General features: G+C 36.0%; 1 protein-coding gene and 1 long non-coding RNA gene across 8 annotated transcripts in view; both read right to left on the bottom strand.

The window, feature by feature from the left end:
- The window catches only part of LOC309640631, a 317,179-nt gene that overhangs the window by 108,320 nt on the left and 190,653 nt on the right, over positions 1-18,206 (bottom strand). The gene's annotated exons all lie outside the window — the stretch shown is intronic.
- The window catches only part of SLC41A2 (solute carrier family 41 member 2), a 135,867-nt gene that overhangs the window by 74,311 nt on the left and 43,350 nt on the right, over positions 1-18,206 (bottom strand). For all 7 annotated transcript variants that reach the window (XM_082419441.1, XM_082419442.1, XM_082419444.1 and 4 more), the window contains one exon: positions 4,970-5,041. In XM_082419441.1, the coding sequence (XP_082275567.1) occupies positions 4,970-5,041 (72 nt within the window). The remainder of the gene's footprint in view (positions 1-4,969; positions 5,042-18,206) is intronic.

Here is an 18,206-nt window from a genome sequence, read left to right as displayed (position 1 = left end):
ACATATCGATAATTACCTTAAACGTGAATGGATTAAATGCTCCGACCAAAAGACACAGGCTCGCTGAATGGATACAAAAACAAGACCCATACATATGCTGTCTACAAGAGACCCACTTTAGACCTAGGGACACATACAGACTGAAAGTGAGGGGATGGAAAAAGATATTCCATGCAAATGGAAATCAAAAGAAAGCTGGAGTAGCTATACTCATATCAGATAAAATAGACTTTAAAATAAAGAATGTTACAAGAGACAAGGAAGGACACTACATAATGATCAAGGGATCAATCCAAGAAGAAGATATAACAATTATAAATATATATGCACCCAACATAGGAGCACCTCAATACATAAGGCAACTGCTAACAGCTATAAAAGAGGAAATCGACAGTAACACAATAATAGTGGGGGACTTTAACACCTCACTTACACCAATGGACAGATCATCCAAAATGAAAATAAATAACGAAACAGAAGCTTTAAATGACACAATAGACCAGATAGATTTAATTGATATTTATAGGACATTCCATCCAAAAACAGCAGATTACACTTTCTTCTCAAGTGTGCATGGAACATTCTCCAGGATAGATCACATCTTGGGTCACAAATCAAGCCTCAGTAAATTTAAGAAAATTGAAATCATATCAAGCATCTTTTCTGACCACAACGCTATGAGATTAGAAATGAATTACAGGGAAAAAAACGTAAAAAACACAAACACATGGAGGCTAAACAATACGTTACTAAATAACCAAGAGATCACTGAAGAAATCAAAGAGGAAATTAAAAAATACCTAGAGACAAATGACAATGAAAACACGACGATCCAAAACCTATCGTATGCAGCAAAAGCAGTCCTAAGAGGGAAGTTTATAGCTATACAAGCCTACTTAAAGAAACAAGAAAAATCTCAAGTAAACAATCTAACCTTACACCTAAAGGAACTAGAGAAAGAAGAATAAACAAAACCCAAAGTTAGCAGAAGGAAAGAAATCATAAAGATCAGAGCGGAAATAAATGAAATAGAAACAAAGAAAACAATAGCAAAGATCAATAAAACTAAAAGCTGGTTCTTTGAGAAGATAAACAAAATTGATAAGCCATTAGCCAGACTCATCAAAAAAAGAGGGAGAGGACTCAAATCAATAAAATTAGAAATGAAAAAGGAGAAGTTACAACAGACACCACAGAAATACAAAGCATCCTAAGAGACTACTACAAGCAACTCTATGCCAATAAAATGGACAACCTGGAAGAAATGGACAAATTCTTAGAAAGGTGTAACCTTCCAAGAATGAACCAGGAAGAAACAGAAAATATGAACAGACCAATCTCAAGTAATGAAATTGAAATTGTGATTAAAAATCTTCCAACAAACAAAAGTCCAGGACCAGATGGCTTCACAGATGGATTCTATCAAACATTTAGAGAACAGCTAACACCCATCCTTCTCAAACTCTTCCAAAAAATTGCAGAGGAAGGAACACTCCCAAACTCACTCTATGAGGCCACCATCACCCTGATACCAAAACCAGACAAAGATACTACAAAAAAAGAAAATTACAGACCAATATCACTGATGAACATAGATGCAAAAATCCTCAACAAAATACTAGCAAACAGAATCCAACAACACATTAAAAGGATCATACACCACGATCAAGTGGGATTTATCCCAGGGATGCAAGGATTCTTCAATATATGCAAATCAATCAATGTGATACACCATATTAACAAACTGAAGAATAAAAACCATATGATGATCTCAATAGATGCAGAAAGAGCTTTTGACAAAATTCAACACCCATTTATGATAAAAACTCTCCAGAAAGTGGGAATAAAGGGAACCTACCTCAACATAATAAAGGCCATATACAACAAACCCACAGCAAACATCATTCTCAACGGTGAAAAACTGAAAGCATTTCCTCCAAGATCAGGAATGAGACAAGGATGTCCACTCTCACCACTATTATTCAACACAGTTTTGGAAGTCCTAGCCACGGCAATCAGAGAAGAAAAAGAAATAAAAGGAATACAAATTGGAAAAGAAGAAGTAAAACTGTCACTGTTTGCAGATGACATGATACTATACACAGAGAATCCTAAAAATGCCACCAGAAAACTACTAGAGCTAATCAATGAATTTGGTTAAGTTGCAGGATACAAAATTAATGCACAGCTATCTCTTGCATTCCTATACACTAATGATGAAAAATCTGAAAGAGAAATTATGGAAACACTCCCATTTACCACTGCAACAAAAAGAATAAAATACCTAGGAATAACCCTACCTAGGGAGACAAAAGACCTGTATGCAGAAAACTATAAGACACTGATGAAAGAAATTAAAGATGATACCAACAGGTGGAGAGATATACCATGTTCTTGGATTGGAAGAATCAATATTGTGAAAATGACTATACTACCCAAAGCAATCTACAGATTCAATGCAATCTCTATCAAATTACCAATGGCATTTTTTTACAGAACTGGAACAAATCATCTTAAAATTTGTATGGAGACACAGAAGACCCCGAATAGCCAAAGCAGTCTTGAGGGAAAAAAACGGAGCTGGAGGAATCAGACTCCCTGACTTCAGACTATAGTACAAAGCTACAGTAATCAAGACAATATGGTACTGGCACAAAAACAGAAACATAGATCAATGGAACAAGATAGAAAGCCCAGAGATAAACCCACGCACCTATGGTCAACTAATCTATGACAAAGGAGGCAAAGATATACAATGGAGAATAGACAGTCTCTTCAATAAGTGGTGCTGGGAAAACTGGACAGCTACATGTAAAAGAATGAAATTAGAACACTCCCTAAGACCATACACAAAAATAAACTCAAAATGGATTAGAGGCCTAAATGTAAGACCAGACACTATAAAACTCTTAGAGGAAAACATAGGAAGGACACTCTTTGACATAAATCACAGCAAGATCTTTTTTGATCCACCTCCTAGAGTAATGGAAATAAAAAGAAAAATAAACAAATGGGACCTAATGAAACTTCAAAGCTTTTGCACAGCAAAGGAAACCATAAACGACAAAAAGACAACCCTCAGAATGGGAGAAAATATTTGTAAACGAATCAATGGACAAAGGATTAATCTCCAAAATATATAAACAGCTCGTGTAGCCCGATATTAAAAAAACAAACAACCCAATCCAAAAGTGGGCAGAAGACCTAAATAGACATTTCCAAAGAAGACATACAGATGGCCAAGAAGTACATGAAAAGATGCTCAACATCACTAATTATTAGAGAAATACAAATCAAAACTACAATGAGGTACCACCTCACACTAGTTAGAATGGACATCATCAGAAAATCTACAAACAACAAATGCTGGAGAGGGTGTGGAGAAAAGGGAACCCTCTTGCACTGTTGGTGGGAATGTAAATTGATACAGCCACTATGGAGAACAGTATGGAGGTTCCTTACAAAACTAAAAATAGATTTACCATATGATCCAGCAATCCCACTACTGGGCATATACTCAGAGAAAACCATAATTCAAAAAGACACATGCACCCCAATGTTCATTGCAGCACTATTTACAATAGCCAGGTCATGGAAGCAACCTAAATGCCCATCAACAGACGAATGGATAAAGAAGAGGTGGTACATATATACAATGGAATATTACTCAGCCATAAAAAGGAACGAAATTGAGTCATTTGTTGAGACGTGGATGGATCTAGAGACTGTCCTACAGAGTGAAGTAAGTCAGAAAGAGAAAAACAAATACCGTATATTAACGCATGTATGTGGAACCTAGAAAAATGGTACAGATGAGCCGGTTTGCAGGGCAGAAGTTGAGACACAGATGTAGAGAACAGACATATGGACACCAAGGGGGGAAAACTGCAGTGGGGTGGGGATGGTGGTGTGCTGAATTGGGCGATTGGGATTGACATGTATACACTGATGTGTATAAAACTGATGACTAATAAGAACCTGCAGTATAAAAAAACAAACAAACAAAACAACTAATACTAAACTTTCATTGGGTTATTTGTATGGAAATATGTTAATATAAATGTTTCAGACATTACATGAAATTTCTAAAAATCTTATATGTTCTGGTATAATGTTATAAGTCATAATTCTAGTCATTACTTTAAAATGTATATCTCAGAAATAACTAAATTTCCTTGTCAATTGCATTATTATGAACTTTCATCAAATCTTTAACCGTGGTCATTTTTAAGTCTTTTGTCATTTACAGACAGTTCTGGGTGTACTCTGATGCTTTTGCAAACATGTTCCTATAAGAGGGTTTCATCTTCAAGGAATTCATGGAAAAGACTCTGACAAGTACAGGTTTCTGGTAACTGATTGTACTGCTGAACTGAATGAATAAGCATTTTCAGAACTCTAATGAAAAACTGATGAACTCATAAAAGTGCTAACAAAAGATCAAGATGAAAAAAAAATTAATTACATGGGACTGAGTGAACTGATGAGGATGATTGTAATTTTTGTGACTTTCTGTTTGAATTAAAAAAAGAAATCCCACAAGGACTCAGAGGCAAAGAATATACAAATCAATTTTCACTGCAAAGTAAAGGAGCTGTTACAGTGGAAAAAAAAGAAAAATCAAAGTAGAAAAACAGCACCTAAGCCATGAAGTGCTAAATATTTATTTGTACACATATTAACTCAAATTCTGGCTCTATTACATACTTATGGTAGAAGATATTTCATATATTTATTCTATATTTTGCATGTTATACATTTTTCATATTTAGAAGAATCTAATCAGTTTCTAGGAAAAGAAAACTTTCAGCAGCCATGGGTATCCATTTATTCTATCACTTGTTCATAGTACCCAATTATTATTTTAGGTCCCCTGAAACAATTAAATGGTAGACTTAAGAGCACTAAAATTTATTCCATTCTTACAGGTAAAACTCAAGATCTGTAAACAAATATATGTATCACTTACCTGTTTTAAAGCCAAGTTGCCAATTATTAGGTTCCACTTTTCAATGGGTGAATCCATCTTCCCAATATTTACCTGTTAAGATGGATAGTTTCATGTATCACTGAATAATCCACATGCTCTCTACTCTGTTTAAACAGCATATGAAGTCTTAAAGCCAAAAATAATCCTTTAGTATACCTGATGAGCTCACACTGCACGTTAAATATAATTTTAAATTCACTACAAGTCTTGCATCTCACACTAGGCTTGCCTGAGATGTTTAGAAAAAAAATTTTTTTTAACTTAATTACTAGCTCATAAGAACTAGTGGGCCAGTTAGTACTATCTACCTGCCGTCTGATGTTATTTTACAACTAACATCAAGTGTCATACTAACATGCCATATTTTGTCTACTGAGGCCCAACATAAATAATTACATAATTTTTAGCTGCTAGCGTTTAATTCCACATCATGAAACTTATGTAATTTCAAGAATTATTGACCAAAAAACCCAGATATAAATAAATCATTCATATGTACATAATTTATATTTGAGTCATGACTAAAATTGTTATCAATAAAAAATTCATTCAGTTCACATATGAATTTTGATAATGTACTTCACTATTAAAATGTATACATCTGTTAGCTAAATCAAAGAATATCCTCCAAAAAATATTATTATTATTCACATATTCAATTGCTCTGTAAGCTAAATCATACTTCTCAACCACTTAGGATTCAAAAAATGTATATCCAAAACTGACAAGTTTTTCTAATGCAGTCATTTGGAAAGCAATAAGCAATCATCATTAAAAATATACTAAGCCAGGTTTCAATTATTCATTACATGGTTGTTCACTGAAGACAGATGAATGGGTAAAGTGGGAGATATATAAGGGTAATTATTTATGGGTAGTTAACCATGGACAAACTAGAGTTTAGCTCACTGGCTTCAAACCAACAGGTTAAGTGCTACATCAACACTTCCTGTATCAATCTGGAAAAGATTCTATTCTCTAACTTCACTCTCGACTGTAGTCTCAAAGTATCAAGCAAATGCACATATTAAGATTTCTCAGTGTTTCAGAATAATTATTCCTTCTGTCTTTACTTGTATTATTTCCTTCCTAAGCCTGAAAGTCTAAATTACTGATAAAATTTGTGTTTGCAGCTCTAGCAACCTGAGTCTCTGCTCTAGTGAACAAGGTACAAGCAATGTTTAAAGAGTGAACCTATCTCGGGTTTAGTGTTCAAGAAATAGGTATGAGAGAAACTAGTTATTTTTTTATAACTTTTAGAAAGATGTCTGTAGGTATAGGAAGCAATCTAAAATGATTCTGTGAAAAAGTACAAAATGTCAAGACTCCACGACTGCTTGATGATCAATGGAGACACACATTCATCATGGTCTAGGAAAAGATTAAGAAACGTGAAGGTGACAGAATGAATGAGCACCATGAATTAGGTAAGCAACTGTGCAGATTCACTTGGTATCATCACTACCAGTGATGCCTGCAGTGACATGCCTCAAAATCCCCTTCTCTAGAGCTTCAGCTTACAGTCTGCCAGTGAGAAGAACTTGCCTAAGATTTGAAAGGCAGAAGTGAAGGAGAGGCCATTATTTTTGGAAGGTCTCATTGGTCAGACACAGTAGCATCCAGACCCCTTCACTAAAATGCACCCATGGCTTTCTTGCCCTACTCCAGTGCTTCAGGTTGTTTCTCTGATCCTCCTACGTCAACTTCTCCCACATTTGTGTAAGCCCAGATTGGTCTATTAAACTCCTTATTGCCACAATACATAACATGGCTCTGTTTTCCTGACCAAACCCAACTGACAGAGCAACTTCACATTATTCAGTTAATTGTATTATAAATGATGATGATCACAATCTCTAAGTCCCTTCCAGTCTAGAAGTCTCTGAACCTGTAATCTTTTTAGTGTAAGATAAATAATAAATAGCAAGTTGATGTATGATGTGAAATAAAATATATTTCATATTTATGAAACATAATTTATGATGTGAAATTTAAAAAGTAGAATATATTCACAAACAATAACTTTATTTTACAAAGAAAAGACTTTTAGAAGAATTTAAAAAAGAAAATAAAACTAGAGAAATGTTGACCCATTTCCATAGTTAGGAAAAACAGCTATGGTATGGGCATTAGGGTGGGGTATGGCAGGACACAGAAAATTGACCCTAGTTGCCTCCAACTTGTAAAAACTGTACCAACACGCGGGCTAACCCACCCTACTGTCCAGAGCCTAGGATTAATGTGAACTATCTATATTTTTTCAGAGTAGAGAGGTAGAAGCATGAATGCTCTATCTAAAGGCCTTTGCTGGATCTATTTTTATTAGATTAGTTGACCTGATGGTGCTCAGCTAGAGAAACTAAGAACTTGGAAGGTGATAAAGTACATTAGGGCAAGATCTGATAAAGACTTCTGTGTAATCCAGATTTATTTAAATTACGTCTATCTTAAAGTACCAGAAAAACAGGCCACTATTTTTGCAGATATACTAACTAGTCTTTTAGGAAAGAGTAGAGCTGAGATAGCCAACAGCCTGAAGATGTGCTCTGTTTGGCCAACACAGTGGTTTTAACTTTCTGAATCTGAATGCCTTTAGGTGGAGTCTGCAGTCTCTACTTTTTATAATTCCTACACCCTTCCCCTCCATAAATGTGTATGTTATTTGTCTGACCCTCAAGTATATGAGTTATGGGTAGGACCCAAGATTTATTGGGGCTAAAGACAAAAGTGGGTTGAGATGACCTTGAAATACAAATATAAATATAGTTATTATAATTGTTATATATACACAAATATAGTTATACATATACAAATATAGTTACTATAATTGATACTAGAAAATGTACATTTAATATGTAAATACTTGAAACAAGGGTACTGAAAGTCTCCATTGAAGTATTAGTCTTTTTTTTTTAATCTTTAAATTTTTTTAAACATCTTTATTGGAGTATAATTGCTTTACAACGGTGTGTTAGTTTCTGCTGTATAACAAAGTGAATCAGCTATATGTATACTTATATCCCCATATCCCCTCCCTCTTGCGCCTCCCTCCCACCCTCCCTATCCCACCCCTGTAGGTGGTCACAAAGCACCAAGCTGATCTCCCTGGGCTGTGCAGCTACTTCTCACTAGCTAGCTATTTTACATTTGGTAGTGTATGTATGTCAATGCTATTCTCTCGCTTCATCCCAGTTTACCCTTCCCCCTCCCCATGTCCTCAAGTCCATTCTCTACGTCTGAGCTCATAAAATAGGTGTATTTAAAAAAAACTATTGTTTTTTCTGGGTGATGAGTCTATGGATGATTTTTATTTTCTTCTTTGTTCTTTAGAGAATTTTTCAAATTTTCATCACTGAAAAAATAGTACTGGTATAATGAGAAATTTTATTTAAAAACATTAATTGGTGAATTAAAATACTGGCAACTAGAAAAATAAATAATCTCAGCTTTTTGTCTAAATGTAGGTCCTACAACATAAATAACATTAAAATTCAAAGAGTATTAAGATGAAAATCATAATATAAACCAAGACCACTCTAAAAATATAAGGAACTGGAGGGTAGCTAAAAAATGGCCTATATCCAGTAAGACACTAAACATTTGGAAGGGAATAATAAGAAGAATAAAAAAGTGGAAGGAGTAGAAGGAAAACAAAGAAATGGGAAGAAAGTGGGGAAAGGCTTTTAGGAAAAAAATGTTTCCCTTTAGAGAAGTGAGCATAAAATGCATGTAATCCTTGAGTGTTAGCCACTGATTATTGGTACGTTTTCCCCAGAGGCTGTAAAATCTGCTCTTCTGAAGTTTTAAAACAGGTTGATTCTCATCTATCTAGAAGGACACACTGGCAGTCTTGCACAAAGTATGAAGATTTGACTAAATGACCTCTCTCATGAAGACCACAAATCAAATTTAGAAATATGCAGACAGTCCTGTAAAATATTAGTGTTAGTGAAAATGGTACTTCTTGGGTAGTTATGATGTTAAACTTTATTACATAAAATAAATAAGCATAAAGTCCTTTAAAAATATCAGTTAAAATGGTAGAAGAAAATACCATAAACGTGGAATCTAAAAGTAGTAAGGAACTACTCAGCTTAAAAAGCCTAAACTCTCTAAATACTATTCCCCACTAAAACCAGGCTCCTTAGAGAAATGGCTGGTTCCAGGGCTGGGACAGGGAAAGTATAAGATGAGCCTGGAATATCTTGTGCCAGAAAGTAACAAAGTGCTCAAAACATAATAAGGGCATGTCAAAACAACACAGGAACCAGTTTGAAAGGGCTTCCCCCTAGCCAAATCTGAGACAATCTGGGCATCAAAATGAATAATAGCAGTAATGGATTATGACCCATTGAATAAAATAAGAGTCCATTGAGTCCATACTGAGAGTGGGTGGATGGATGGATGGATGGATGGATAGATAGATAGATAGACAGATAGATAGATAGATAGATAGTTAGAGGGAAGGGAGAGGAGGGAGAGAGAGAGGGAGGGAGGAAGAGAGGGAGGGAGGGAGATAAGAAAGACAGGGAGATCTTTTCCTTAGTAGAATGCTAAGTAATAAATGTAGAAGGAATAACAGTTAGAAAATGACAATTCAGCAGCCTTCAATGTAAAAATGGATTCAGACAAAAATCATTAATATATGCTAAGATAATTGGCTAAAGTTTGTTAAGTAACAGGATATGTCTGCAGTCTCAAAGTAACTTCCTACAGGTTATTTAGTAATATATCAAGAGGTAAAATGTAACTTTATAGTGGAGAAACCTGGCAAACACTGTTATTCAAATAATCAATGAGAAAAATTATGATACTATTTATATGAAATCCTAAACTAGTGACTGAAAGGGCAGTGATTACCTGAGACCAGAGGGATTACCTGGTAGTGGGATTAACAGCAAAGGAGCATAAGGGAACTTTTTGGGGTGAGGGAAATATTCTATATCTTGTTTGTGGTGATAGTTAACACATTTAATGTATTTGTCAAAACTCATCAAACTATACGCTTAATATGGGCATATATTATTGCATGTAAATTATACTTCAATAAAGTTTAATTTTCAAAAGATAATTTCATTCAGCAGTAATTGCTTTCATGCTTTTAAAAAATAACATTTATAGTCCCACTACCTGGTTTTGTCAAATACTAAAATTTTACCATATTTGTTATACCAATATATCACATATATGGTTAACGTCATTATATTGTCAGATATCCAAGGCTTTATTTATATTTATTCAATTTTTTCCTCTCAGTTTTTCATATTGAATAATTTCTATTGATCTATCTTCAAGTTCATGAATTCTTTCTTCTGCTATCACCAATCTGATACACTCACTCATTAAGACACGTTTGTTTAATTCTTTGAACATTTTTTCCCTTTAGTTCTTTGAACATATTTCTACTAGTTGTTTTGGAAGATTTTGTTAAATCCAACATCCAGGCCCACTTTTGAGTCACTTTCCATTGACTGAATATGAATCACACTTTTGTGTTTCTTTCCACATCTAGTGATTTCAGTAAAAAACTAGACAGTGTAATAATATGTCCTAATAACTCTGGATAATGCTATGTTCTTCTGAGGATAACTGGATTTTCCTTCTAATAGGCAGTTAATTTGCCTAGACTCAAACTACAAACTGCTGTCTCTTCCACAATGTGGAGCAGCTCATATCTCTGCTTGGTTCCTTCAGCTACCAACTTTTAGTCCAGCCTTTTGGGGATCTCCCCTGCACCTGTGTAGTTTAATGGTCAGCCAAAGATTTGGAGAGAATTAATACTCGGATTTTGGGGCTCATCCTCTCTGCAGTTCTCTGCTGCTGGGATTTCCCCATAAATTTCCACCTGCTCTGTCACCTCCAAGCTCCGTTATCTGATAATTCAAGCCAACAAAACTTCAGTTTTCTGCCACTATAGCTGTGCATAGTAGCAGAATGCAAAAACTCATAAATTTTAGCCAGTGTGTTTGTCTTTCAAGTATGGGACCCTCTCACATCTCTGCCTACTTTTCTTCTTCTTTTTTTTTGCGTTTGCCAGACTCCCTGACCTTTGCCACACCTCAAGCTGGTAAGACTGTGGGTTTTCTACCACATGAGACCCAAGGATTGGGGAATTCCATCAAGCAAAAAAAGCCAGAAACTTTGCAACCCTTACGCACTGTAGTTATGGTCTTTTAAGGGTAAACTCTAGTTTCTACCTGCTTTTGATCACTTTCCATTGCCTGCAAATAATTTATTATCCAGATTTTGTAAATGTTATTCTCTGGGAAGTTTCACTCAACCACTTTATTCTGCCATTAACTGGATTGGGAACGCTATTAGAATTTTACCTGTTTGAAATCTTTGATAATAAAACAATATACTAAAACACGCACACGCACACACACACACACCCTAATATCTTTCTGAATGTACAGGGGTGATGCATCTGTTCACAGTCTAGATTGTGGTGATGGTTTCACAGGTACATACTGTGTACTGAAACTCATCAAATTAAGACTGAATTTGTGTGGTTTCTTGTATGTCAATTATACCTCAATAAAGCTTCAAAGAAGGGAGAGAGCTAAAAATCTAGTTGACTGAAACAGTTCTAGATTAAACTTAAGCAGTTCCACTCCACAAAGCTATGACTATGGGTTGGTATTCATAACTTAAGAAACATACCTCAAAGTTAAGAACAATAGAAATATGCAATCTCATTTGTATTTAACAATCAGGATATGACAAGAACACATATAATTTAGAATTATGCCAAATTTAGGAAATAATACTGAGACTGTGATGGTACCTAAATTATGCCATAGTTATTAACATCATTATTGGGGGCTCTATTTTTTTCTTTATTTTAGAAGTTTCACAGTTTGAATGGGAAGTCTAATGTAAAATTATTAGGGAAAGAGGTTTTTTCCAACTTCACATGCCTCCACTGGAATGTGAGCTCAATGAAGGCAGGAACATTTTCCAGTTGGTTTATTGCAGAGTCCCTAGCACACGGAGTAGTGCTTGGCATATAGAAAGTGCTCAAAAATATTTTTTCAATTAATGAATTAAAAAGGTAGAAAGTTTCAAAGTAATTTCAGAGAATCAAGGTTTGAGGCAACAAAAATCACTTTTGCCTAGAGTGGAAAAGTGCTAGGCAATTTACTCCTGGAAAATAGTTTTAAAGACTTTTTTTTTTAATCCTGTCATTAGGACAGTGAATATCATTCCTGACTCTTTTATATCCAGCATTCAGAAGCAGAAAATTTTAGAGCTCAGATAACAGAACTTAAACCCAGCAATTTATAGAATCACTGTGCTTGGTTTATTTTTCAATTATATACTACTGTTACATATCTGTAAGAATATCTACTATAACATAGTAGATAACATACTACTATAACATATATCTACTGTTGAAAAGATAAAAATCTAGGAAAAATTATTCAAGTTAATCATTATACTTTTAGAAATAAATTTTGACTGAAGTAAAAGAGGGAGAGATAAAGTTGATTTGGATTCATCATTATTAAATCTCCCTTGTTAAAACAGGAAACATACTTTATTGGAATATCTTTTTTATCTGTGAACATTTAATCTTTAGCTTCATAGAATAACAAATTTGAAATACAACTGACCTTCAACAGATTGAGTAAGTAGGCTCTATCTGATATCTTATGTTTTAAGTTCTCTATCTTTATAGGCCTTCCTTAAAATCCTATAAGCTTGTTTAACCTGATTCTACTGCAGACAGTCATAAAAATGAGAAAAGACTTTAATGGAGCAAAAAGATTAAAGTAATCATAGACTGGCCTTCTATAGCTATAATGATTTTTACTCCTACTTTCACAAATGAAAAAAAAATTGTAAAATTTTTAAAAGAATTATATTTTGACCATGAAAGAGCTGACTTTCAAATTGTGCTTGTTTTAAGTTTAAAAAAAAAAATTATACTCATCCATCCTTCTCCCTGGAACAAGGCAGTACAGTTAGAAATCTGCTACAGCATCCCAATTAGAGACAATAGGCAACTAAATTAAGGTGGTGGCAGGTGGGGCATAAGGGAAAGGGAAGAGGATTTCACAGGTGGAACTGACAGTCTAGAGAGTAACTAGAGAGAGGGGAGGTGATTGGTAACATTAATATACTGACAAGAATGATAGAAAGCACAGTTAGAGTGAGAGAAGATAATGAGTTTAATTTTGAATGCAGTGAGTGGTGCAATCAGCTCCGGAGGACAGGAAAGAGACCAGAGATACAAATCTGAGAGTCAGAAATGTGCCAGGAGTGGTGGACTACACGAAATTACTGATGGAGAACATGTAAGACAAAGAAAACCTCAAATCAAGAGGATGAGCAAAGAAAAAGTAAACTAAGAAGAAACCATGAAAGAGGTGAGTGAGGAGAGTGTGGGGTCTCAAAGTTAAGGGTAACAAAAATTTCAAGTACAAAACAGCCAGTGAAGGGTCTCTAGAAGGTGAGGCTTTGGGGTTTTTGTTGTTGAGAAGTCATTAACCCAGAATTGCTTTAATAGCAAATAGAGCATCAGAGCTGGAATACAGCTGACAATGATTCTCCAGCACTCTATCAGAATGGTAGTACTCTGCCTAGGAACCTTGAGATCAAATTCTCTAAGCAATTAAAACACCACAAACTAGATGAATATACCATGTCATCTTAGCTTGATGCCACAAGTTACTAGCTTTCCATCTTCTAATTTGGTTACTTTTACCCCTCTCAGATCCAGAGAAAATTTCAAGTGACAACTCCTGGTCTTTAATTTCAGCTAATCAATCAGCCAATTCTGACAACTCTCTTTGAAAATGAGTTCTGGACTTCAACTATGTCTCACTACATCCCCTGTTACTACCCCACCCTGATCCAAGCCAACCTCATCTCTGGCCTGCAGTATTATTCCAACAGACTCTCAACTTGCCTCCCTGCTTTGGTCTTTGGCCTCTTATAGCTCTGTCTCAACACAACAGTCAAAATAATCCGTTAAAAATATCTATCAAATCACATCACTCAACTGCTCAAAACCTTCCAAAGGCTTCCCATTTCACACAATAACCCACGTCCTCACAATGACCCACAGGTGATCTCACACCCTGTGACTTTCCCCCTCTCTCACTTGGTCCCAGCCCTGTCGGCCTCCATGCTGTTCATGTAACACAGTGGTTCTCAAACTTTGATGTGTATCAGAATCATCTGGAAAGATTGTTAAAATACAGATGTTGAGCCACACCCCAGAGTTTCTGATTCAGTAGCCTTGGAGTGGGGCTGGGACCTTGCATTTCTAACAAGTTGCTGATGCCACTGTTCAGAAGGACACACTTTTAGAACCACTAATATAACAAATCAACAACAGTCCTGTCTCTGGCCCTGGCAATAAAGGGGACATTCTTATCTCAAATAGCCTCAAAAAATAAAAGTAAACAAATTAGTAGATGGAAAAGTAGTAACTCATGGCATCAAGCCATGATAACATGGTATATTCATCTAGTTTATGGTGTTGTAATTGCTTAGAGAACTGAGTAATTCCTTTAGTTTACGGCTCAGATATCTTATAATCAGTGACCCAATTCTTGACCTGTGGAAAATAGCAACTCCATCCCATCTCCCCAAAGAAAGGTCCAGCTAGATGACCCTGCAGTGAACACCATGAGCTGAGATTCTAATCAGCTTTGGAGTTCTCCTGTCTTAAATATGAACAGACAAATAAATATAATCAGACATATGATAAAAATATCTAATATAAAATATAGGCACCACAACAAATCAAGTTCAAATAAAAAGATTAAGATTAAATTCAGCTTTAATGGTAATACGTAATCAAACTAAACAATTTAATTTGCAGCATATTCTTTTTTAACCAGATTCCCTCCGGCATGGCTTATTTCAAAATGGATTGGCATGTTTAATCTGTTATTTGAATCTAAACAAATGCTGGGTAATGCTCAACAATGTTGTTTTTAGAAATATTTTCTTTGAGGTAAGTTAGCCAAAATTTCAGTTTTCCTGGCAAAGTTATCAAGTTGCTTAAATGTTGGTATGCCTAACTATATTTATCAGAACAAAGTTCATTTTCTAACAAAATGAAACTAAAGCCACCTTTTAACTCTCATTCTAATAACTTTCTTCTCCCTTAAATGTTGCCACTCTTGTTTTTCAAGACCTCTTCTTTATTCTCCTCTCCTGTCAAAAAGCCTCTTGGATTGAGATCTATCTAGGTAACCCATCAGCTCTTAAAACATAATGCAAGGGTAGATCACTGGGAAAAGATGGCAAATGGAACACATGCATGTAATTTCTCTAACTTTGAAAACCTTAGTAAAACCACATAAAATTTTTGTTTTGTTTTTGAAGACAAAAGCTAGAGGTATACTAGACACACATTCCAGTTGGATGCCAAATGGCCAAGTGTTAAAATCAATATTCAGCTGGCACCAATGTCACCATTATATGATGAACTTCTAGGAGATTAGAACAAATGCGAAATTTAATCAAATTTTAAAAATCTTATTACCATCTTATTATTAAATTTTTGAGAAATAAGTTCTTAGCACTGAGGGCTGCTAGATTGATCCTGTGGTCACTATACTTCATATTTGTAATACTATATAGATGCCCACTTTCAAATGAAGTCATTAGACAATCAAGAATGTTTTTGGCTACTTTTGCCAGTCTAGATGCTGCTGAGAATGATGGTGTTATCAAATTGTTTGGCTTTCTTTCCTAATTATATTAGGAAAGAAATATAATTGATAAAGGACTTATATCCTCTTTAATTCCCAGGTTTGACATTTTGGTTAATAGTGATGATGCAATTTCATTGAAATAATTGCATAAACTGAAATTTTGTATATTGCTTGATGATGATGCTTTCTAAATATTTTCAGATGAGTCAAAGGGTGTTGTCCTAACACATTTTTAAATTTTAATGTTTTTACACATACTTACTGCTTCACATGATCACTTGAGAAAAATTTGCATTTAAACCTTGGATCTGGGACTTCCCTGGCGGTCCAGTGGTAAAGACTCCGTGCTTCCAATGCAGGGGGCGCAGGTTCGATCCCTGGTCGGGGAACTAAGATCCCACATGCTGCGTGATGCAGCCAAAAAAATAAAAATAAAAATAAAAAACCTTGGATCTAAAAGTGTAACAATGGAGCCATGTGACTGGCTTCCAAGACACCAAAAAGTAGTGAATTTCCATTTATATCTCAGCTTTTATTGCATTCACGCCAATTTCAGTATCTTCTCAAGAGTAGAATGATAGGACAGATATCCTGTAAGAGATACTTGTATACTTCAAGGTACAGCCATTTGGTTACTTAAGAAGGTTCCAATAAAAGAACTGCTTTCTCTGTAGGCAACCACTGGTTATTAGTAAGTCCTGTGACTGCTACCTTCAGAGTATAATATTACGGCTATTTTGTTCAAGCAACCCTTCTTAATATATAACTTTTCCATCCTGTTTTAATATCTTACAGAAGTCCATCATAAGGAAGCTTCTAAATCTCTTCTATGTCATGTAATTTTCCTTAGGCCAAGAGAAGTTTTCACTCCTGGAATCTAGAATCGGTAGTTCTCTAATTCTGTAAGAGGGACTTCAGCTCTGAGACCCATGGCTTAGAAGGCCCCACTTTGGCCCTCCTTTAGCTATGCCCCATTCCTCAGGATGAAGAGTGCATAGGGCCCAAGCAGTGTGCCCACTCGAAGCCTGTGTCTCATCCCCTTCTAGGCCACACTCCAGATACCTGGGATCATAAAGCTCCCTGACTAAATGGCCTAGAGCCCAATGGCCTCTTCCTGAAGCCAACCTTCCTGAAGGCAGACCATGCCACCACTGGTGCATGCCCAAGCCAAGGAATGCTCAAGGGCTGGCTGTTTGTTGGGGGTATAGATGAACGTGAGGTCTGAGGTATGTGTGAGGTCTTTCAAAGTGCAGGACACAGGGCCAAGGGTGGAGAAGGAAGGGGGCAAGCATCAGACCAGGGGCTGGCTCTCTCCACATCATTATATTCCAAAATAGAACCCAAGAAGTCCAAGAATTCTAAATTTGATCTTGGACTTCCAGATCATCAAAGGATATACTGTATTTGCCAAGGCAGAAAGATAGAGATTTTTTTTAAAAAATAAATTTATTTATTTATTTATTTTTGGCTGCACTGGGTCTCTGTTGCTGCGTGCAGGCTTTCTCTCTAGTTGTGGCGAGCGGGGGCTACTCTTCGTTGCAGTGCATGGGCTTCTCATTGCAGTGGCTTCTCTTTGTTGCGGAGCATGGGCTCTAGGTGCACGGGCTTCAGTAGCTGTGGCATGGGGGCTCAGTAGTTGTGGCTCGCGGGCTCTAGAGCTCAGGCTCAGTAGATGTGGCGCACAGGCTTAGTTTCTCTGCGGCATGTGGGATCTTCCAGACCAGGGCTCGAACCCGTGTCCCCTGCATTGGCAGGTGGATTCCTAACCACTGAGCCACCAGGGAAAGAAAGTCCCCAGAAGTTTTTTTAAATCTGTAAGCTTGTTGTTTAATTTTAAACTACATAGACATACGGTTACATGGGCCTCTGTTTACTACAGACATACAGTTACACAGGCTCAACTGTGAAAGTGAATCTGTACAGAACGCTTATAAATATTTGACATTATTACATTGACATCATTACACTGATTAGATACAATGTAACCTGGAATGGTCTTTTCCAAGATTTTGATATGGCTGACTCACTTTTATTATTCAGGCTCCAACTTACACACCACCTCTCAGAGAAGTCTTCCCTAACCACCTAATATAAAATAGCTCTCAGGAATCACCCTTCATCACTCAACTGTTCAAAGCCTCAGTTCCTCCTCTGTAAAACAGGAATAGTGTTTATCTCATAGGGTTGTTAAGAGACATCCTTGTAAAAGCAGTTAGCACAGTGCTGGCACATTATGAGAGCTCACTAACACCCAATACTTCATCATTGCCTGGGCAGAGTATGGCTATATGACCTTTTATATGTAAGGAAAGGGCTTAGAAATTTCCATAGGGCATATGTAGCATTTTCTCTTAATTGAGCAAGCCAATAATAATGTTAATAAAACATTATTTAATGCATTTCCTTTCCAAGCATCTGCTTCACTCAAGAAACCTTAGGGAACTCACAGCTAGCTGCCTGGGGAAAAACGGGGAGAGGGGAAGAGGAGTGAAAGAGGGCTCCCATCAACACCATGGTTGTTCAGCTTCCAGATCTTGGTT

This window comes from Balaenoptera physalus (assembly GCF_965194825.1).
Source record: "Balaenoptera physalus genome assembly, chromosome: 13".
In the NCBI taxonomy this organism is placed as follows: Eukaryota; Metazoa; Chordata; class Mammalia; order Artiodactyla; family Balaenopteridae; genus Balaenoptera; species Balaenoptera physalus.
This window is presented reverse-complemented; position numbering and strand designations above follow the sequence as displayed.